At 39.8% G+C, this 24,352-nt stretch overlaps 1 protein-coding gene across 1 annotated transcript in view; it reads left to right on the top strand.

Moving 5' to 3' along the window:
• The window catches only part of PAPPA (pregnancy-associated plasma protein A, pappalysin 1), a 305,562-nt gene extending 288,571 nt beyond the window's left edge, over nucleotides 1-16,991 (top strand). Inside the window, exons 22-23 of the mRNA XM_006890754.1 lie at nucleotides 924-1,022; nucleotides 16,881-16,991. Of these exons, the coding sequence (XP_006890816.1) occupies nucleotides 924-1,022; nucleotides 16,881-16,991 (210 nt within the window). The remainder of the gene's footprint in view (nucleotides 1-923; nucleotides 1,023-16,880) is intronic.
• The last annotated feature ends 7,361 nt before the right edge of the window (nucleotides 16,992-24,352 follow it).

Genomic DNA, 24,352 nt, shown 5'->3' with positions numbered 1-24,352 from the left:
GTTGAAATTGGCCACTTGCATGAGTGATTATTTTTTTTGCTTTATCCTCTTTATTTTATTATTTTAAAAATAATTTTAATGAACATTTGCAGAGAATTTGGATTTCTATTCATTCATTGCTGCACTTCTCTACCTGCCCAGCCCTCCCCCCACCTCAAGTTCACTCCTCTCTTTCAAAAGTAAAAGAAAGAGTCCCTCCCTGGTACACAATCTACCCTGTACCCCTCCCACCGCCCCAAGTACATTCCACTATGCAACCTTAATTGTGGACTCTTGTGATAACCATAATACCCTATCATACATCACTTTTAAATTATTCACTCCCTCATCTTAATGTAATAATTTAAATGACACAAAGACCTGAGATCTTGAGGAGCTGTTGTTGTTGTGTACCTTCGAGTCAGAACTAACTAATAGCTGACCCTCCAAGAAGTTTTCAGAGGCAATAAATTGCACAAAAGTAGATTGTTCATCTTTCTCCCACCGATCAACTGATGAACTTGAACTGTGTGTGTTTGGAATTGCAGCGAAGCTTCATACCACTAGGCCACAAGAGCTACTGAGTGGTGGAGAGCAGTGACTCCAATTCGTCAATTTATTATTTATTACATCATCTTGTTTAAAACAAAGTCTAACACATAGGAGGCATTCAAGAACTAGTTATTGAATGACCAGTGTCTCCTAGAACATTCATATTCTAATGGGGATAATATACCTGAAGTGAGATCCTTTATATGTGTGGCAAGTTAACTGGTAAGTTGTCCAAGTGACTTGAAGCCAGCTGATCTAGCTGTTGAAGCCTGTGAGAATATGAGAAATACTGAAAAACCCACAGAGGTCTACATGAAGGGCTGGGACCAGTTCCCCTCATTCCTGGATAAGACTAAGACAGCATTTTCTTCCTGCCTTGCCTTCCCTCCTAGCCTTTCATGGGAGACAATTACTGTGATGCCATCAACAACCGGGCCTTCTGCAACTATGATGGTGGGGATTGCTGCACCTCCACAGTGAAGACCAAAAAGGTAGGCCAGTGTACCACTCAATCCACTTTTCATTCCCTGATCCCCCAGCTCTCTGGGTCAGAGTCACTCCTGTACTCTGGAATGGTTCTTGAAGTTTGCGTTTTGTCAGTTTTTTGCCTTCAAACTTTATTTATTTTTAAATTCTTATAGAGATAGTTGAGCTGATGTTATGTTCTGAACCCAGAATGAGATATGAAAGACTTGCGGTTGATACATGTTGAGGTGATACCTTGAGTATAAAGCTTAGAGTCAGGTAGAAAAAAAAGATCATTGGAAGATCAACAGGTATTTTTATGAAGAAAGGACTGGGGCCCTGATGAGGGTCTCTGTCATATCTGAGAAGACTCAGTAGAAGAAATAACATTGGCAGTGAAATTCAAGCAAGGAAATGCCAAGGAAGTAACCAAGAAGCAAGAGTGGTTTAGGCAAGAGAATAGCAAGTAATAATTCTAGCAAGAACCCAAATTTTTAGAGTGTGGCTTAAGTCTGGGGAAAAATTAAAGGGGGGGGAATTTCCAACAAGATAACTCCTGACCTCTGAGCTTTTTTATAATGCCCTTTTTTCACACCTGTAGAATTAGGCAAGAGTGACTTAATCATGACCTTCATCGTTGACGTATTAGGGTTCACATAGAAGTGACTGGAGTACATATCGTAAACATGGACATTCAGATGAGATTGAGATCAGCCACTCAAGGAGAAGCGACCACTTAAACTCCTCTGATGGGAGCTGAGAGTAGAGGGTGGGGTTCTTCCTGAGAATTGAGAGAGACTCAGGCAAAGTAAGACGAGGACAGTTCTCGCAGTCAGTGGTTTAGCAGCAAATCATTTTTCTCTTTTAATACTCAGTGAAACTCTGAGTTGAAAGATCATTTTAATTCAAAGATCATTTGATCTTATCTCCAGTTTTAAAGAAGCTAAAACTAATTTCCAGAGACAAAGCTGGATAGAGAATCCTAGTCATTCACAGGTGAAGAGCCCTTGGTCAGGATCTGCCCAGTCCTTTCTCTTCATTAATGTGGAGAATGGCCAAGGTCTTGAAAGGAAGACTAGTGTGTCCAAGATGGCACAGGAAGTGATGGAGGGAGGTCAGTCAAAACCTCTGGCTCCCAATGCAAGTCCTTTATACTGAAGCATCCTAAAGAGAGTTGATTCCTTGGAGAGAGAGATTCTATCTTATCTCCTATTTATGGAAGATAGCTAGAATAGGTAATGCATAGAAATGAAAATCTAATAGTAGTTACCAGGGGAAGGCAGAACAGGGAGGCTAAGTCCCTGTGTAGGAAGCATTGAGTTTCTATTTATGGTGATGGAAAATTCAGCAATGAATATTGGTGATGGTTGCACAACACATTTGATGTAATTGGTATTTGAAATGCGGGTGGCAAAGCTTCTAGCATTACAGCAACATGCAAGCCACCGCAGTACGGCAAACTGCTAGACAAGTAGTGGTTTGTTTGCTTAGTATAGGAAATCTTACACATGAGAATTACAGAGTATGAAGGTCTCTGCTGCATTTTTGTTGTGTTATTGTTTACAATGCAGTCGTGATATATAATTAACTATCCACTTCAGCATTTTAACTTGTGTTATTTCATTTCATCACAATTTTAAATAATGATGCCCATGAACGTCTTTGTGCATCACTACTACTGTATTTGGACTTATCCCTTCCATTAATTGACTCTTAGAATTGAAATGACTATCGTAAAGCATGTGAACAGTTTTAAAAGCCTTGATACATGTTGCAAAACTAACACAGTGTAGAGTACTGTCTACGCCATTGTCTTGGAGTCAGCCATTTTTGAAAGCCAATGGATAAGGAAATTAGTTTTAAATTTTTTTTTTAATTTTTTATTGGTTTGCGTACAAAGTTCATATACATTGTGTTTCACACTATCCTCCATTCATATTGTGTTTAAAATTCATCATCATTGCACCATGCCCATTATTACCCTTTCTTTCCATATCTGCACTGGCAATTTGTATTTTAAACACAATTTTGTGTAGAATTATCACACATACCCTGGCACACCATCAGCCACAGAAAGTGCAGCACTGATTAAAATAATTTTCCTATATACTATACATTGTGTGGACAGCTCTGGTGTCTTAGAGATAAGGATTTGTGCTGCTAAATCAGAGGCACATGGTTCAAATCCACCATCTGCTCCATGGAAGAAAAATAGACACTCTTCTATTTTATTTACAGTCTCTGAAAACCCGCTAGAGGGTCAGCTGTGAATTGATTTCAACTTGATGACACAACAATAATAAATTGTGCAGTAAAACATAAAAAAAATTAAGACTTATTTATTGGGGCACATTCTTAAAAGAATTAATATGTCTATGAAGTGTGTGGCAGGGATATGATGTCATGAGACTGAGTTTCAGTTGCAGTTCATTCTATATTATTTTATTGTCATATGAGAACATATATATGCACACACACACACGTGCACGCACACACATGAATTTGACTCCTTTGTGTCAGTTTTGACACCAGTGCCTTGAGGTGAATGCTGACTCTATATTAGAAGACCAAAGACCGAGACTCAACTCTTTGCTATTTCTGAATGAACTTTGTTGTTGTTTTTGTTTTGTTTTTATTTTCTTTTTCACCCACATCATAAATATAATATTGACTTTTAGGGTCTAAAGATTCCTTCGTCTCACCTTATATTGATGGTTTTCCCCTCTGGCTAAGAGTGCAAAATGTTGATGACCAAATTTCTGTCATCCAACAATTAGATGTATTCATTAAGCACTTCTGTGTGTCCAGCACTGCGCTGGGCTGTGTTCATTATACATTTGTATGGAACTTGTCATCTATACGGAAGCCTGATATGTAGCAATGACGATATAAGTAAGCATTTGGTTACCTTGAAGGAAAATCAGTGGAGGAAATGTGATGGCTTTTAGGGAGGACATTGTAAGGAACAGAGAAAGCGTCCTTGAGGAAATAGCATTTATGCTGAGACTTGAAAGATGAGTAAGAGTTCCTGGTGAGGGTGACTAGCAGTCAAGGGGGCAGAGTAGATAAAACCTGTTACAACTATGAAGTAAAACTTAGAGACTCTACTGGCCTCTCAAAAGAATTCTAGTAGCACAAGGGTTAAACACATGGCTGATAACCATAAGGTCAACATTTTGAGCCCACTAATAGCTTTATAAGTAGCTCTGGTGGCCCACCGACACGAGGGAACATGTGTGTTCTCCCATGTTCCATTTCTCCCATGGAACAGCTGATGAGTTTATTTGAACTATGTGCCTTTGGGATGGCAGTGCAGCTCCTTACCATTAGGCCACCTGAGCTCCCTATTCAGTAGACTGGTTTGTTGTTTTTGTTGTTGTTATGTGCTGTGGAGGTGGAATTGACTCAAAGTTGACCCTTCAGTTGGTCTTTGAGCTACAGAAAATCACATGGGAGGAGTTTGCCAGGCTTTCTCCCTTGCAGCAGTTGGTGGATTTGAACTATGTGCCTTTGGGTTGACAGCACCACTCCTTATTGTCAGGCCACCAGAGCTCCCTAGATTGGTTTATAGGAGTTACTATGTGGAGGAGACAAACAATAATGAAAAATATCACAAAGTGAACTCTTGCATATTCAGACAAAATAAAAGATACTTAGATACCATGTTATTACTGAATCCTCATGTCAACCCCAGTAACTCTGTTAATCCTAGTTGGATGGATAAATCATTTTGGGTTCAGTGTATTTAAAGGGCTCACCTCAGTTTACTTAACTTGTATGGGAAAACCAAAACTTGAACCCAGTTCCATCTGGATCAAGATCCCAGCCCTCTCTCCTTGTCAGGGCTAAATTTCATAAACATTTAGGGCTTAGGACCTTGTCCTTGGCCTGACCCTTCCCATTCTAATTGGAAATATTTCTTTGTAAACCTTGATTGTTGGGGAACCATGGATCAGGACACCTTCTTCCTGACCATGGTGAAAGCAGCTTTTTAATGCAGCAAAAACAGAAGACGAGGCTTCTATCCTTGCCAAGCACCCCTCACATCCCAGTTAGCCCATACAGGCGTTTCCCCTGGGCATCCACAGGGCAGAAGAAAGGCTTAGTTTCTGTCCCCAGCTTCCATAGTAGGATATCTCTTAAGTAGGAAAGGGACGGCCTTCCTTTCATGACCCTGCCCTTAATCTGATAGAACTATTTAGCTACCACTTGTACTGTTGTTCTCAATCTCATAGAAAAATCCTTGTCCCTAAGCAGAAGATCCCAGGCAGGCACGGAGAAATTCACTGATGCTGCATATCTGCCTTAAACAGCTTCCTAAATTCCTCTGATTGAATAGTGACTTTAAAATCCTGGGTTATGCCCTGGACTTCTGAGCATATTCTCAATATTATTTAGAACCACCCAGAACAGTTGGAAATTGAATCTAGAAGTGGAATCATCTGTGCAAGATGGTCCAGCTGTGTGGGACTTAGAATTTCCTGATTCCAAACAAATAATATTAGCTAATATTTATTGAGAGCTAACCCTTTGCCAAGCATTATGCTAACTACTTTTACATGTGTCATTTCATTTAATCAGCACAGTAGTTCTATTATAGCTATTGTTTCTTAACTTCATTTTATAGACAGTAAGCCTGAGGTTCAGAAAGGTTCAGGGCCCATCACTAATAAGTGGTCAAGGTAAGGTGCAAGCCTAGTGGATCTAAGCCCCAGAGCACCTGCCTCTAAACACTGCCCTGAATAAATTGTTCCAGTGAATTTGTATCTTGTCCAAGTGTCATGTCCTTCTCCAGGCAGATGGGCTTTTGGAGTAAATGGAATGGATGGGCTCCTTTGGATAGATGGAGACCCCTGAATAGAGTCCTATGTGTGGTCTTCAGGTCTAGAAGAAAGTTCTGAGCACCTTCTCCTAAACTTTCCTCTTGCCAAATCTCCACCTTAACTTCGTACCAGTCCCCAGGGCTGGGGCCTTCCAGGCCTTGGCCTGGAGTGAGGTCTGTCTGCTCCCTGAATCCTTCCTCCCTTGTTTGTACAGACACCAGCTGTTCCCCACATCTGCCTCATGGGGTGACTTGGGCTCGGCTGGCAGACAAGAGCAGGACCATGCAGGAAACTCCGTCTGACAGAAGTGTCCAGTTTCCCACCAGACACCCGTCTGCAGGGTGAGGCAGACAGGAAGGGGCAGGACTCAGCTTCTCAGGATGTCAGTTTATTGTTTTCCTGTTGGAGTCTTGAGGAGCCTTGAATACAGAGCAGATTTCCAGAACAGTTTCTCTAAGAGTTTCTCTTTGATACCACAAACTAAAAATACTTTGTAATTGGAATCATTCTGGGTAAGGATGTGTTGGGAGTATGAGGAAGGAAGGGGGAGCAACCTTAACATATTCAACATACCAGTGCTTTCTAAGGTGTGGAGGTCTGGAACGCCGGTTCTGGTCATGTTTCAGGCAGCTGCCAAGAGACTGATTCTGGAAGATGTCTGGGGATTTGGGGTGAGTCCCAGCTCTGCGACTTATTAGCTCTGTGACCTTAGACAGGCCAGACTCACCTTGGGTTTTTATCTCTTGGTATTTGTATTAGCTCATGTCTAAGGACTCTCCACATGGTTTCCTGAGTGATGTGGTTATCGAGCAGGAATTTGAAGGCTGGTTCTCATAGAGAAGAGCTAAGACTGATCAAGAATCAGAAGAGCTTCATTCTGGTTGTATGCAAAAAAGGATTATCACTCCCAACTGCCGACACTGAAGTGTAGGGTTACCATATATATTTGCTAAATTTGGCAACTCAACTTAGGAAAGGATATTCTATCAACATGTAGCTCACTGATCAGGAAGATATTGGATGAATATGTATGGAGACAATTAAAGTCATTGAATAGAAAGTCATTAAATATTCTTTAATATAATGATAATCTAGGCCCATATGTCCCTACATGCATTTCCCACTACCATTACTCCTCTGAGTTCATCACTCATTGCGTTTTGCTCTCATTTAACTCTATAGGACTCTAGACTCTGTGTTTTCCTTTATACAGGTCAAATACTTTCTTAACTTTCCAGCCATTATTAGTTGTTTCCTTAACCTAAAACACCCTTCTCCATTTATTCAATGACTTACTCATTCATCTCCAAGTCTTTGTTCAAACGCCGTGTTTTCATGACCTCCACACTGACCATCTACCCTACATCTCTTCCAGCACTCCTGTACTCATTTGTCTTCGTTTCTACTCTTCTGTCCTTCCACAGCACTTAGCATTTTGACATAGACTATGAGATGTATCTATTAGTTACTACTCTTACCTTTGCTTTATGCAAATTTCATTTCATGTGCTTAAGAATATGCATTAGTTTTGGTTGTTGATGTATCTATACCAAATTCCAAATTACATCACTATTACCTGCCCCATATTAGGTGCTCAATAGACATTTGTTGAGTGACTGTGTATAGATAATGTGTTTGTTATGAATAAGGTGTATTTAATACCAGCCACATTAAGTTCAAGTCTTCTGGAATAGTGGTCAGGCAACATGGGTTAAAAAAAAAATGAGAAACATGGCAGGTGTTTGTTGGTCAAGAAAGTCTGTCCAGAGAAGGCAATATCAAAAGTGAGATATCAAAAGTACAATAGGTCTTACTAGTTTAAAAAGTAGAGAAGGGACTAGGTGAGGCTGAGAGGTAGAATGATGTTCCTGGCAGAGGAAACAGTGTTTGTAAAGGCCCAGTTATAATGAAAAATATCAGGAAACAGCAATTCCTTGAGTATGGCAATGGGACAAGGAAAAGAGGTGAACATGGAGGTAGAAGCAGGACCCTGAACTTGAAGACTTTAATAAGCCAAGGTGAGGGCCAAGGAGGAAACAAAAAGTTTATGACCCTGAGCCAACCTGTGGCGCATTAGAAGGCTTCTTGGAAAATGAAGGATCATGCAGTGAACATGAAGGATCAGTAAGACATAGCAAGGAGGTGGCTGAGCAAATTAACTCTTCATCCAGAAATCGCTGGCTTCAGGAGTATTATGATCCCTTCCATTTGGAGTGCAGCTCTGATTTTCCTTGTGGATGAAACAGACCATCATTTTCATTTGATCTTATAAGGAGTTTGACACTTTTACACAATACAAATTAGTCACCACTGCCTTATCAATAGTATCACCAACAATATCTTCACTTCATCAACACTGTCACCACCAATGTCATCATCAACATAATAATCAATATTTATTGATCACACATAATTGCTGCATACTTTACTAAGTGCTTTGCCAAATTTTATGTTTTTTTCTAAAATATTTCTATTGATATGATTATTATCTTCCATTTGAGATAGAGAAACTGAAGCCAAAGACCACACATTATCTAATACCATACACAAAATCAATAGCAAAACAAGGACTCACACTCAAGCCTCCTTTTCATCTAGACTAGTGCTTTTCTCTACATAATACTTTATTCACAGTTAAACTAGTTTCCATTTATTAATTTACTCCATCATGGCACATACTAGGCACCCCAAAAGCTTGTCATGCTTGGCATAACATCATCTTCTACCTCATTACATTAAATCTCTCTGACGTGCTCTTGAGACTCTAATCATATGCTGCTGCTGTTGCGTACCATCAGGTTGGAGCTGATCTCCAGTGAGTTTTCAGAGGCAGTAAATTGCACAGAAGGAGATTACCCATCCTCTTGTAGAGCAAGTGGTACATTCGAATCGTGTGCCTTTAAGATTACAGCTCAGCTTTACTGCTGGGCCTCCAGAGCTCGCTATTCATTTATATATTGTACATTAAAATAGTGATACCTTAACACCTGCTCAGCATAAAATACGAACTGTCTGGTGCCTTTCAGGAAATTGTTTCCAAGCTCTGCTTTATTATTTTGCTATTCAGAATGTGGCCCAATGACCACTCACACTGCTCCAAAAATATTTAATAATAAAGAATCTCAGACTCCTCCAATTATTATTCTTTAGAAAATATATCATTTCCATCTTCTCTTTCTTAAAAAATGCTAAGTATGTTTTAGTTTTAATTTTGTATTATATTTTGAGTGAGAGATGAAAAAGAAAATTCGCTTTCCACTTACATATATTTTGCATCAATTATCATACCTCCAGTTTAATCATACTCTTCTCACTTCCTGCCTTGCTCTTATTTCTACTAATCCTGGTACCTTCCGTTCCAGTCTTTTGGGCTTTACCCCTGGGCAAGTGCTGCTCTTTTTACCTTAGGTGGTTGGTTATTCTAAGGAGTGAGAACCTTTCTGGTGATATTGTTGCCTTTATGTTGTTGTTATGTGTCGTCGAGTTGCCTGGAACTCACAGTGACCCTGTGTACAACAGCCCTTAACCCTGCTCTATCCTGTACCAATCTCACTGTCTCTCTGACACACCTACTTCTATTACCCCAGTCACTGAATCAATCCACCTCATAGAGGGTCTTCCTCTCCTGCACTGTCCCTCCACCCTCCCAAGCTGATGCTTTTCTCTAAGGAATGGCCCCTCCTTGCAGCATGTCCAAAGTATGTCAGACGTTGCTTCAGAATCCTTGCCTCCAAGGAGCAGACTAGTTTAGCCCTCTCTAGGATGAACCTGTTTGTTTTCTTAGTCATCCATGGTACATTCAATACTCTTCTCCAACACCACAGCTCAAAGGCATCAATTCTCCTTCTATCATCCCTAGTCATTATCTAGCTCTCTGATGCATAGCAAGTGATTGCAAAGACCATGGCCTGTATCATGCTTAGTCTCCAGAGTGACATCATTGTTCTTCAGTACTTTGGAGAGGTGTCTAAGAGCAATAGGCTTATCTTTTTATATAGCGGTTTGGGGGGATGGGTGCTGTTCATACTTGCTCTCATTCTCCCCCACAGCTTTCAGTGAAACATCAGCCCTTTTCGAGTGTTCAGCAGTGGTAGCATGTGGTCCTTCAGGATTTGAAGTTTGCATAGACCATTGGTCCTTTGGACTAATTGTTTCTATATACCCTTGCTGTTCTTTCCTCTTCTTTCTTTTGCTCAGAAAAAAAAAAAAAGAACCACTAGTTGCATCTTAGATGGCTGCTCACAAGTTGTTAATACTCTAGTCACTACTAAACCAAGTCGACTGTAGAATGTTGTCTTCGTGGATTTTGTTATGACAATTGACCTTGATATTCCCCAAAACTGTGACCCCAAGGTTCCAGGACTAGCAACTCATTCTCTCAAAATATTTAGTCATGATAAAGAAGTTTACTTAACTTTGCCCTCTGTTAGCTCTGCGATAGATAGATAGATAGATAGATAGATAGATAGATAGATAGATAGATAAGATAAGATAGATTCACAGCACATTCAGGATTTTTCTAAGGCATATTATTTTAGTTTGTATTTATGTATACAGGAATGCATGAAACTTTCTGGATTGGAGCTTTGAAAACTCATTTTCTACTTTTCTGTTTTCCTTATGTACAATTGTTCTTATGTACCATCAAGTTGAAACCAATTCATAACTGGCTTTCTAGTGGATTTTCAGAGACTCTAAAGTGCACAAGAGGAGAATACCCATTCTTTCTCCCTCAGAGCTACTGATGGATTTGAACTGCATACCTTTGGGTTGACAGCACAACTCTTTACCACTAAGTAACCCTAGCTCTCCAGATATCCACATTAAGTTAAAATTCACTATTAATGTTAAGTTTAGAAAGTCTTAAAATGTTATCTCAACTAAATAAAGGCTCAAAATATATTTTTGAAAAAGTTCTTAAAGGATTTAAAACTTTGTAGATGTCTCTGCTTCTGTTTGTCCTTGACAAGGCCATTTTACAAGTCTAAATAGCTGGGAATAAGTAATCTTGGTAATGCAGTGGTTAAGAGCTCGAGGACTGCCAAAAAGATTGGTTTTTCAAGTCTACCCAGCTGCTCTGTGAAGAAAGGTTTCACAGTCTGCTTTCATCAAGACATACAGAGCCTGCAGGACAATTCTTCACAGTCACGTGAGGTCACTATGAGTTGGAATCACCTTGGTGGTACAAAATAAACAAACAATAGCGTAGCCCTAGAAGAAATCACGGTTGGTGCAAGTGATATGGATTAATGCTCAACATGAAAAAAAAACAAAGATTCTCACCACTGGGCCAACTGGCAGCACCATGACAGATGGAGAAGAGATTGAGAGTGTTAACAATTTCAGCTTGCTTGTTTCCATAATCAACACTCTTTGCACCAGCAGACAGGAAATAGAGACCCAGGACCCTGTGGTGCCTTTGCTTGGGCAGCATTCCTGAGCTTCTCACATTTGTGGATGGAAGTGTTAGCCTGGGTAGCTCACCCAGAGGGCGAAATCTCCATGTCTGACAACTGTCTCCAGCCCAGAAAAGAAGCGCATAGAGCCCTGACCTTTAGTACTTTTGACAGAACCACAGAGTGTGTAGCCTGAACATTTATGGGACAGTCTAGACACATGGTGCTGGGAATCCCCAAATGTAAGCCAACCACCACAATATTCACACTGTAGGTGGTATATTTTCATGGCGAGCTGTTTGGAGAAGAATACAGGAAGCTGCAGGGGGAGTAAGGGAATCTGATAATCCAGTTAAGAGCCCTCATTATATTGGAGTGTGATTTCTTTCTATGTCTCAATTTCTTCTGTAAAGAGAGGATTCTGTCTCCTACTCTGCCTGTCTCCTGAGATGAGGGGGAATGGAGAGGCGCGATCGTGGTACCTACAAGTGTTCCAAATATGTATACAGGTCCCCAGCAGCCTGCCAGCTGTGTGACTCACCTCTTTGCATATTCGTTTCCTGTACAATGCGAAATTACGATTATTCATAGGAATGAGTGAGGAAAAACATGCCTTGAGTTTATTTTAGTGCCAAGTATCTGATAAACACAAAACAATCAGACTCACCATGTCATGAAAAAGGTATCTTTTTGTTTCTCTTAGTTGCTAACAGGATCTCAGTCTTTTTTTTTTTTTTTACACTCACTCATTGAAGGGAAATAGATCTGCAAACCTCTATCTTTTACAATTATCTAGAGTGAGGCCTGGGACAAGATTGTTTTGTCTTAAACGTTGAGAAGCTTCTATTTTCCTCATTTACAATATGGTTAATTAACAAAGATAGCCTTATATTTGAGTGACATCAAGAGCTACCATATGCAAATCATCTGGCACAGAAACTCCTTCAGTCAGCGTCAGGGTATGTGGGGGAAGAATGATGTTCACTATTGTGTAAAGATATTTTTTTCCATGGTGTCATACAGGTCAGATCAAAGAACTCCTGAGGGAGCGGGTGGAACTGGTGAGCTCCATCTTCTTCATCTCAGTTTTAGGCACTTGGTCAGTGACTAAACTTGTGGCTAAACCAAACCCACTACCAAAGAGCTGGTCCCAGCTCATTCCACCCTCTGTTAGCTTTCTCCCATGGAGCAGCTGGCAGCGTCAAACTGCAGTCCTTCCAGTCTGCTCAGTACTACACCACTAAGGCTGCTTAAAGAGATCTCAGAATGGTCTCAGCATTGGCCATTTTCAAGGAGGAGATACAGAAACTGAGAAATGGAAGCAAGACATAATGCATGGCTTCTGTGCCAGGCACTGTGGGAACTAATTTGTTGATAAGAGTTTTCATATATTCCTCCCCAGAAGCCTGAGAGGTCTTTAGAAAGATCTCCATCTTACATATGGGGAAACTAAGATTCCCGGGGTTCTAGAGACTTGCCAGAAGTCTTACGTTTCCATTGTAGAGTCCACAACGGAACCTGGACTTTTCTAGCTCTCAAATGTCTAGCATGAGCCCAGCCAATCACGTTGCTGTTACAAATGTGGTGGAGACAACAACCTTGTTGGTTTTGGATTTGATTTTCTTTTCTTAGTTTCTAGATGACATTTTTATGGAACAGTGTTAACACTGTCTAAGCCAACCTGAAGAAGGAAAGAATGGTGACCCCGAACCAACATGGTAACCAGATTGTTCTAAGAAGCTCACTGGTATCAAGTCCTACCAGCTGATGGCTTCAGAGATATTGATCAAACTAGAGCATAAAGAAAGGAGAACATGCAGGACAGAGCAGGGGGCAGGATCTCCATTTGTATTCTTTTCTGAACAGGGCATTGCCTTCTGTCTTCTCAAACTGAGAACAATGTTCAGCCAAATGAGAACTTTGAGACCATTGACACCAATTCTTTATGGCTAAGTAGGAAGATAGAAACCTTTGCACAAAATCAACTGGCAAGTAAGTGCAAGAGCAGTGACTTCCAGACATACATCTTGCTTGTATCTCCATACATCCATTTGTTCATCCTGAATACCTGTGCAAACACTTAGTGCTGGGGATAACCTACGCAACAGAAGCCATGGTCACTGTCTCGGCTGAGCTGACAATGAATTGCAGAAGACATCCAGCAATTCAGGATAAGAAATAGGTAGAGATAGGATGCTGCAGTACAGAGTGAAGGTGATGATGTCATCTTTGAATGGATTGATGAGGAAAGGGGCCATGTGTGAGGTAAGACATAATGAGGAAAGGTATTTGCTGTTAAAAGGACATTTCCAGAATTGGAACAATAATGGGAAAAGATATAAAAGCAAGAAAACACTTGGAATGCTTAAAGAATCCAATTTTTAAAAATAGGAAGTCATTGAGAATGAAGGAGAAAGAAGATTCACATGAGTTTTAAGTGTATGGGGATCAGATTTTGCAGGACCTTGATCACATGGGAAAGTTTTCTATCTGTACAAGATGTAGCAGAACATACAAGAGATACGACAGCTGTAAAAGTACCCTTAATGGGTCTCAGAGCCCAATGAGGAAGTAGAACAGAGACAATGGTAGCGAAAACATTAGAGGTAACTGGATCACTTTAATACTAATTAGAATGTACAGACAAGGACAGAAGAAGGAGATAGATGACTTCATGGGTGAGCTGGGGACAGAGAGGTTGTCCAGGTCTGGGAAGGTGGGAAAGGGGAACAATAGGGAAGAGAAGTGTCACAGATAGTGAAATGTGAGTGGGAGAGAAACTGAGATTCAACACAGAACCATTCAACATTGAGTATCTCCTAGCCATAGTCTGCATGGTAGGGATTTTTATGTATTTCCTCTTGTTGGCTCACATACCATATGATAGATATTGGTGGTGCTGGTGGTGGGTTTTTGTAAATACCCATTTTATGGATGGAGAAGTGAGGGTCAAAATGCTGAAGGTATCTTTTCCAAAGTTACTTAGCAAATATGTAGCAAGACGGATACCTGACCAAGCCTCTAGACTCCCACTGGTGGTAATCTTCACACTCTTTCTCAGAGGCTTGAAGTGGACTTTGACTCAGGCTTCAGTATCCCCCCTTAAAGCTGCAGCTAGCCCTCTGCATCCCTTCCAGGTCTACTCTTCTATTCTTCTCTGGAGGACAAAGAGGTCATGGGAGAATAGTCTCAATGAAGGCCAAAGAAAGGAAATATATACTGGGGAAGAGTAAACAGTTGTAGACAGAAAGAGGAGGAGCACTTCATAAAGAAAAAATTCTTACCCTCGCCTCTAGCATCTAGTCATTTAAATTAGAAAGAGTGAAAAAGATATGTTAGTCTTGAGTGGAAAGGAAGAGATCATTGAGAAAGTTGAGAGAGGCATAAAGAAAGGAATAAAAGTGTAATTATTCTGTGGCTATGGTCCTGGAGAAATGACAATGAGCAGGAACAATTATGGCCCCTGCCTTATTAAAACTGAATTGGTAGTAGGTTTGACAAGGTAAACAAACAGAAGAGAAAATTAGATGGCTAGGATTATGGGATAGATGAATATATAAATCCACGTGGATGCATGCAAAAATACAATTTATCACTCAATGTCCAAACACTATGTAATAAATAAAGTGAATTATCTCACTTAGCCCTCGTCACAACCTCTGAAGGTAGCATCATCACCATTTACTGAATGAGTCAACTGATGCTCAAATTGTCACATGCCCAAGGTCACAGCTCACTTGGGTAAGAGAGTTGGGACTTACACTTCAATCTTTCTGATGTTCAGTCCCACATTTTAAATTATTACAAAATTACAGCAAGGAGGAAGGGAGATGGCGATGGATGGAGAAAAGATAAAGAAGTAGAGAGGAAAAAACAAACAAAAACCAAGAGCACTAACAGTGACTTCAGCTCCAAGGAGAGGAGAGAACGTGAGAGAGACAAAGATGCTCTCTGAGCCTGTGAGCTCTTGGAGACCATGCCCAGGCAGGAGGCGAATGAGGTCATTAAATCCATCTGCGCAGATGGGGACCCTCTGGGGAAAGCTGTATGCAAATGTCATGATGCAATGAGGTGAAATCAGCTTGTGACTTGCGTTAGTGCCGGCTAGGGCTCAAGCGGGGACTATAGTTTGCTTTTTGGAAGCGAGATCATCTGCTGCATCAAGAAGACACTTGCTCTTCTAGACTCCTCCTATCATCTTCTGGAAAGGAAAACTGACCTAAGGCCATAGATCATAGGAAGCAATGGACTAGGAACTGGAATTCTGTCTTTCATTTTTGAAACGATGTCAAAACTTGCTTCTGAGGACTTTTAGTGACGTTTTTGCAATACTTGTTTGTGAAATATTCCCTACTACGACAGGCTACTTATAGGGCGGTCTTCTCCCATGCAATTTACAGCCTCTGAAGACCCACCGAAGGGTCAGCGGAGTGGATTCCAACTTGAGGGAGCATAACAACAACCGAAAGTGGCCAGGGTTTGCATCGGGCATGCTTCTTCTGTTTTCATTATTGCTTCTCCCAAATCAAAACTGCCAGTATGCAATTAGGGAGTGCTAGTGACTGTTGTGTGAACCCAACCAGTGCCACGAAAAGACGGGGCAATTTTTTTTCTATAAATATTACAACCTAGAAAACTCTGTGAAGCAGTATCATTGTGCCATATAGAGCTGAAATCAACTTGGCAACACTTAGCAACAAATACATGCAGAGAGTTTGGCTGTTTTGTTTTTATTTTTTGTTTTGTTTGTTTGTTTAAGATACGTGTAAAGTGTCTGTTTTGCACTGAATTATCTGTGGGTGTCATCCAGTTGGAACTGACTCACAGCTGACCTTCCACTGAGTTTTCAGAGATAGTAAATGGCATGGGGGGAGATTGCCCATCCTTTTTCCACAGAGCAGCTGCTGGATTCGAGCGTCATGCTTTTCGGGATCACCATGCACCGTCTTTTTCCTCTAGGCCAACAGTGCTCCGTGATTATCACAATAAATCTATAAATGATAATTTTTTCCATTATACTGTTCAACTGTCACTGGTCTGTTGTTATGTGCTGTGTAGTCAGAACCAACTTACAACTAATCCTCCGAGGAGTTTTCAGAGGCTGTAAATTGCACAGGAAGAGATTACTCATCTCTTTCCCCTAAAGCAGCTGGTGGGTCCAGCCCGCCTGCCTGTACACTGGCAATGCATCTCTTCACCCACTAGGCCAGTGGAGTTCCCTCCAGCATTGCTTTAGTGCATTCCAGATGTTCGTCCATAACTTAATTCAGCCCTCATATGTATTTAACAATTCTGGTTGAGTCTTATCATACCCATTCTACAGATAGGTACCTTAGGCTCAGAGAGAGCCTACTTGTATCCTACTTGCAATGCCAGAATTGTCATTTATTACTTTGGACAAATGAATGCCCCTTTTAGAGCCTCCAATTCTCCATCAGTTACAGTCACCCCACTCTCCTACCCCTCAAAGGAAGCTGCGTTGATGGTAGCCATGATGGTTTGGATAAGCCTTATCACAGAGCTAACCAGAAGTAGAGCCTTAACTTAAACCTGGATCCTCTGCTCTCCCAATCTTGTGGGTTTTCTCATGCCCTGCAGTGCCGCCCTGAAAATGATTGTCTCAGATCCGAGCGATGCTCACACCTTCTCTTTTTTTTCCTTCCAGGTCACTCCCTTCCCTATGTCCTGTGACCTCCAGGGTGACTGTGCTTGTCGGGACCCCCAGGCCCAAGAACTCAGCACCCAGAAAGACCTGCGGGGACACAGCCATGGCTAAGGAAGGACAAGGAGTTGTCAAAGCATTCCCAGGATCAGGACCCGCATCCCTTTGGTATTGATTTCACAGTCAGCTGCTCAATGGAAAGGCCTCTCCACACCAGGGATCCTTAGCACCCAACCAGTCTGCCTTTAATTTCACCCAGGAAGGACTCACAGTGGGGCAGATGAACCAAGTCTTGTCATGTACAATGCTGGACTGGAATCCCATCCCAAAGTCTTTGATGAATTGCAGATACAGCATGCAGTCACAGAGCCTCCTTAAATTCTGACCATTTGTCATATGGCCACAGCAAGGAATGTGTTATGTCTCTAGGAGTGTGCACATCTGTGGTTAGAACACATGCATGCTTACACACTCATAAAAACATCCGTATATGGGCCGCTTTGGAGACTGAGCAGAGAGAGACTGGAACAAAATTCAGTCTTTCCTTTCCCAAGCTCCTAGCCGAACCTGTACTTGGGAGAAAAAGTTTGAAAAACTGCTAAAGCCAAGCAGCTTGTACCCTGAAGCTTGGAATATGCAGGGCATATACCTTTGAGTGGTGTTTAGGGATTGGAAATTAAATGGTCTCTGGCCACCTACCTTCTAGGGAGCTAGGACCCAGGAAGAGGTAAAGGATCCAAGGTATGCAAAGTTCGTCAATTATTCTGCTGCCACGGGGATTTAACCCCAACTTCAAGGTTCAAGGCCAAGTTGGAAAATGTTTAGGATTGGAATGTCAAGGTGTTATTACAGTCCCCTGCTTGAGGCATCAGGTCACATTCTCTCCCCAGAACCCATCTGTTCTCTGAATTTTGCCTTGGGACCACATTTGCTGCTACTTTTCCTGCTGCTCTATCCTATACATTGAGTAACCCAAGATGGTAGGACTAGGTTAAGAAAAAACCCACACAACCAAACAGTCTGCCTTAACAGTGACCCACATTCTTCACAGTTCTTCACTTCTCAGTCCTTCTGTAAGAGAAATGCCCTCATTGGCCCACGTGGTGAGAAGATAAGTCTCCCATGGGTGGCTTGTTGTCCTGGGAGGGACTTAAAATGATGGAACCCTCATCACTGAAAACCCAGAATGTCTAAGTCAGTGTTAGATATTGTAATCAAGAGGAACAGTGTTAAATTTCAATAATGTTGGAGCTGGCCAGAGACTGTTGGAATGATAAGGACTCTTAAATTATTTGTCTCACTCCTGCTCTCCCAGCCTATCAGGTTAGAGAAGACTTGGTTGGGGGGCGGGGGGCGCTCACTGTTGCCCTGAGTAAGTCAAATCCTGGAGACAGAGGATCATCCTGGATAGAGCCAGTCTAGATTGTAGCCTAGAGGACTGACTATCAGAGGAAAGTCAGAGAGTTCACAGCCTCAATTCTCAGCAACCCATTGTACGCTTGTGGCTTTTTTTTCATACAGTCTTCCTTCTATATCTGTGCCTGGGTAACCCTTCTCTCTCTCCCATGTTCAGCCTCCAAAAGTCAGAGGAAATTAGTCAAATGCACATGACATTCTCCTCCTCTTTTAACCAATTGTCTGTATATTCCTTTAGAATTGGTATCAGAAAAAGTTAGTACAGAATGAGATAGAATTGTTGAGTCAGCCGTATTTTCTGATTCCTGTAGCTGGGAAAGTAAGGAGACAAGAGAATCTAAAGTAGATGGGCCACACAAAGATTACAGAAAAGCTTAAGTTTCCATGAAAACAAACCAAATGTCTTGCATGAGAATGAGAACAATCAGGCATATATATGTATTGTTCCTCATTCCTTCATCTAAGGCAGACGTTGTTCAATGGTCCTGGTCCCTTTTACTCTGGAGACAACGAAATAATTTCAGAAACATTCTTACTATATAACCATACTCAAGAGCAATTGCATTTTTGTCAACAACACTTGAGAAGATATCTGTCAACCCTTCCAAAGTGTTTCTCACAGAGGTGCCCACAGACAAGGAAGCAGTGTTTCGAAAGTTCATATGGCTTGTACCATATTACAATATCTGAGACTAGGTTTCAGGATGGAGAGACTGCCACTAGTTGTTAAGGCCAGCATCAAATTCTTTTGTTTCCTCCTTAATAATCCATAGCTCATTTATTTTGAGAATTTATTTTCTGTAAATTCTAGAGCCAATCCTTAGTAAAATAATAATAGACGTTTGACCCCATGACTCTCTCCAGTACCTTAGGATTCTTGCCAACTCTTAAGAACCTTCTCTTGTCCTAGCCTGTGGCTTCTCTGTTCTATTAGCTTAGAACATTCAAGCTAAAAAAGATGACAGTGCCAGCCTTCTAAATGGTCTAATTATACCAATACACAATGCAAAATGCTTTTAAGATCCAAAGGTTATATTTTTAAAAGAAGAACTGTAGGAACCACAGAAGAAGAACCTCCAAGCTTCCCTTAAATCAATCTCCACTCTTACCCTAATCCCCACTCCTCAGTGCAACTTTCTTTCCTATCGCCCTCCTCCTATCTTTACATTCACAGACTGAGGAGTATAAGTCAAGAACAAATTAGTCTCTTTACCATCATTCAAATCTATTAACCCCAAATTCACGTTTGCCAAGGATATTAGGCAAGAAGGACTACTTGATCCGTGGCTAGCTCTATGTCAACGTGGTAGGTCCATCTCAAACTTTAGTGAAGGAAAGTTAGTTCTGTTCACACAATGCACTGATTCCTAGTTTTACTTTCTCTCTGGGAGTAAACTCATTGTCTCATCCTTCCAATCACCTCAATTTACTCATAAGGAGGCAGCACTGAAGCTCAGGGGCCCAAACACTTGGGGATTCTAGGTCTGGTAGCGAGACAGAGACGGTGAGGTGGACAGGGCTCTAAGCTCTGTCTTGGGGATCATTTCCACCCTACACCCTAACTACCTGCCCAGAGGATATGTATTACCCTCAGCTTCTGTGCCAACAAACTTTTAAGGGAAAACAGTCCTTAGGAAGTCAATTTTAGCAGATAAATAGGGATGTTAAGGCAGGAAGAGATCCACCATCATACATAAAAGGGCTTTGAAGATGGAGGCGACCAGCTGCTACTCCTGGCTTCTGCTCGTTGAGTTATTGCCTAGACGGTTCTCCTGGTCTTATTCCCACCTTGGCCAATGCTTAAATGCTATTTGTTGAAAATAATTCTAAAAGACAGACTTCAGCTACCTCCCTTCCAGGTTCGCTTTAACTTGGTTGTAACAGTCAATTCGTTCTAGGTCTTACCTGTGTTAAAATAAAGAAAAAGAAAGGAAATGGAAAGGAAAGAAACCATAAAGTCAAATGAAAAGTTTAGAATTTTGTTTGTTTCTTTTCTTTTTTTTTTTTTCTGGAACTACTTCAAGTGGGAAAATAAAAGGAAGAAATTGATGGTGACAAAGCTGTACAGATAGAGATTAATAGAAGACAAAGAAATAAAATAGTAATAAAAATGCATGATTGAAAATTAAGAAAAAAACCCTATTTTTATGTTTCCTAAAGTTGTTCATTCTACAGATTGAGTAGGTAGATAAAATTATAAAGATTTCCCTAGAAGACATAGAGTGAGATTTTATAACACTGTCTGTTATTTTCTGTACGTTGTAGTAGGTCCAGGAAATAAGTTATTTTCTCCTTTGATATATTGTTGGTGGGGAATCGTTTCTATTGTTTGTTTTGGTGGCAATCAGTGGTAACAGGGAGTGGGGAGGGCTTGATGTTGGTCTTACCAAATATTAAGGAGACATAGTATATTGTGCTTTTCATGTTATAAAATATTTGTATTTACCAGTATAACACTGGCCTTTGTAAAGACTGCACTCAGAATCACACTGCACAGTCCCAATTTCCTAACGCGCTGCTAAATGACCAGACAGGTAATTCCAATGAATTTTTTTTTTGGTGTGGGGGACCAAACAAAAAACCCAGACCAAACTAAATAAATAAACAAAAGCATAAAAACAAAGTAACAAAGAAGTAAAGCATGTCCTTTTATTAGAGTTTGGCCAAATTATTACCCACTGTTTGATTTTTAAAAGAAGTGTGCTATACAATAGCCAAGAGAGGCAGGAGGTCCCTAGGTTCTGAATCTAAAATTCTCACTTTCAGGCAACAATGTCAGTGATCTTGAGCAAGTTATCAATTAGCCTCTCCACTTGCCTCCATTTCTCTAGCTGCAAAATGGGTATAATGATACTTACCTACCTCACAGTGAGAGGGCAGGGAATTGTGAGGCTCTGAGCTTTTAAATGAGCTGTGACAGTCTGTGAGAATAAAATCTGAAGACAGTCTGAACGGGCTCTTTTTCAAGAACACATGGGCCCATTGAACATCTAAGAAAGAGAGGGAGTGCGTGTTTGCTGTCTTGAATATAAAGCTGGAGCTCCTGGATTATCCTCCACCTTAAAAGGGAGGCTTATATTTGAGATTTTTTTAAAAAATAAGATTTTGTTCTTTTCCATGTTCTGGCCTTGACCAGATTGGAGTTTGATGAAAAGATCATTACTTCCTACAGTGTAAGATCACCTTACTGTCGTGTATGCAAGACTTCCAGATCATTTCTGCTTGTATATGGGAAGGGAGTCCTTAGAAATCCCTTTTTCACTAGACACCTCACTTCTGAAACTTAAAATTCCACATTAAATGTTCCATTAAAAGAAGATATACCTATTGATACGAGACATTCTGAGTGTAGACAACTCGGGGCTTCTTACCCTACACACCAGCAGTCAATGAGGAGAATAAAAAATTATTGAGTTGCTTTCTTGGGTCTCCATAATCAATAACCTGTCTGCAGATATCTATCTATATAAAGATATTATATATATATATATGAATTTACATATATATGCACATGTATATATTGTTGTACATATATGTGTGTATATATATACTTAAATGTAATATTTACAAAATAAAACTGTGATCTCGTCTAGAGAAAATGTATTCATATTACAAACTGTTCTTCCATATTTATGTATCCTATTATACCTTTTTATTATTGTTATAATTATTATGGGTATTTCTAATTATTATGATGTTGAAATCTGTTTGGCACCTTTTGGAAGCTACCAAAAAAAATGACTCTCCATTGAAGTGCTTAAAATCTATTCTCATGAAAATTCTAGTGGCCTGCTGTAAAAAAAAAATTAAAAAAAGAAAGAAGATAATTCAAATACCAAAAATAAAACACGATTCCAATCCTTTTTCTGTACCTCATGCGCATAAACTTGCTGCTCCTATTTTGGGTTTTATTTTTCCTGTTTATGTATTTTTATGGATCTAAGTTAAGTCTTTCAGCAATATATAAAAAATGTAAATAGTAAACTTTATTTATTAAGAATGTCATCTTTTTTAATTTATATTTACACAATTGTTCATCTAATTTATTTTTTCTATACGGTTTTAAATACTCAGACATATTTTGCTGTTCATAATATTTTTATCCTGTTCTTATGAATTTGTTTTTCCATACTGTTTTCTCTGGTCTCAATTATAGGTTGGATCTCACAAAGAATAATGTCAAAGACAGAAATATTTTGCCACTGTTGATTACTATACCTTAAAGTTCTATATTATGAAAATATATAATAGCTTGTATGCTTCAATGTGTAGTGTTGTGATTTTTATTGTGGAACTTTAAGGAACTCTGGTATATACACAAAAGAATAGAAGAAAACCCCTACATCCAGAATTAAATCGATGGTGATATACATTCCTCCACATAATTTTAAAAAAGCATCTGTGTTAGAAACACATTCTTAAATGCTGTGAGAGAATTCTGTTTTCATCTCACTTCCAATGACGTCTTTCCTTTTGAACATCATCTTCTTTAGTGTACTTTCAACATACTGCATTTTTTGTTTTTCTTTCTCTTCGTAATTGAGTAGTCATGTCAACCAGCTCATCAAATGAGCTTGCCATAAGATTTTGCTACATTCTTTCAGTCTGTCTAGTCTAATGTATTTCGTCTTTTATAATGTTTAACTGTGTGATTTCTGGCAAGTTATTTCACTGCTGTAACCTTTTGTTTTCCTGTCTCTGTAGCAGTAATAATAAAAGTAACCACCTCCTAAGGTTGTTGATAAGGTTGCATAAGATAGACATGCAAGGAGTTATTTAGAATACTGCCAGATATATATTAACTCTTGATATGACTATTATTACAAGTATCAACATACTGTTTTTATTCTGAATTCTGCTTTTATGAAAGTGAAAACAAGACACACTAAAATATTCAAGTGTTTTCACAGAATTGCCATGGAGTAAAATTAATCTCCTGTAAGGGAACTCAATGTGTTTATGTACTGATACCTAATAACTTGAAGTTGTTGGGAAATTGATATTAATTACATATAAGGGAAGTAAATATTTACTTTTTTTTTACACAAATATAAATCCACTGGAATAAATAAGAAAGGCTACTCTACTAAAAAAGATCATTGTTAAATTCTATCAGGTAATGGATTATTTTTAAAATAAGATAAACTCTTATAAAAGATGTTCTCTCTCCTCACCAGCATGGCTAGGTTCTAAATGAGGAAATCAGTATTAGGTGAAGATGGAAGATAATCACATCAGATAACAAATGGAAGATGATTACATCATTACTTAATTGCTGAATTACACTATGACATACAAGACCACTGAGGATAGCTAAGTTAACAAGATCTAACTTTAGCCATCACAGTCATCATTGCTCTAGCCTCACCTCTGCATTGATTACTTTCCAAGGTAGCTCTCATTTATGTGAAAACTAGTTGAATAGTATATTTTTACAATTGTAAATATGAAACATCAGAGAGTGAGATAGTCTTTACTCCTAACCAATTAGCAAGGAGCTGTGGTGGCATCGTCCATACAGAGTGGCACTGTCAATCCAAATGAGGCACCTTCGCTGGCAATTTGAATCCACCAGTGGTTCTGACGGAAAAAGATGGGTAGTTTCCTCTTGTATGATTTATAGCCTCCCAGAAATCTGCTGGAGGCTTAGCAATGGGACAGTTTCAAATTGGCAGCAATGAAGTTGAGCTGAATCAATTAACAAGATTGTAAAAGGTCTAAAGGATAGATTCATGGGAGGAGGAGGGGAGGCAACTTAAGAGATGGTGTCTTTCTATATAGTTTTTTGTTGTTTTTTTTTGTTGTTGTTGACAATGTTCCTCTTTTTTAATATCAGTCCATTTCAAGTCACTAGTGAATAGGATCTATGTCTTTTAAGTGATCCATTTAATTGCTGACAATTTTGAAATCCAGATTCATACTTCACATATTGCATGGTCTATTAAAAATGATATCTTAGCTATTTGCCCTTATTTTGAGTTGTACCATATCACTGAATTAATGTAGTTACCAAGGTGGACTCCACTTGGAGCAGGCAGTTCTTCTTCAGTCATATTTTT

This window comes from Elephantulus edwardii, unplaced genomic scaffold, assembly GCF_000299155.1.
Source record: "Elephantulus edwardii isolate Elephantulus edwardi_28Jun2011 unplaced genomic scaffold, EleEdw1.0 scaffold00092, whole genome shotgun sequence".
NCBI lineage: Eukaryota > Metazoa > Chordata > Mammalia > Macroscelidea > Macroscelididae > Elephantulus > Elephantulus edwardii.
This window is presented reverse-complemented; position numbering and strand designations above follow the sequence as displayed.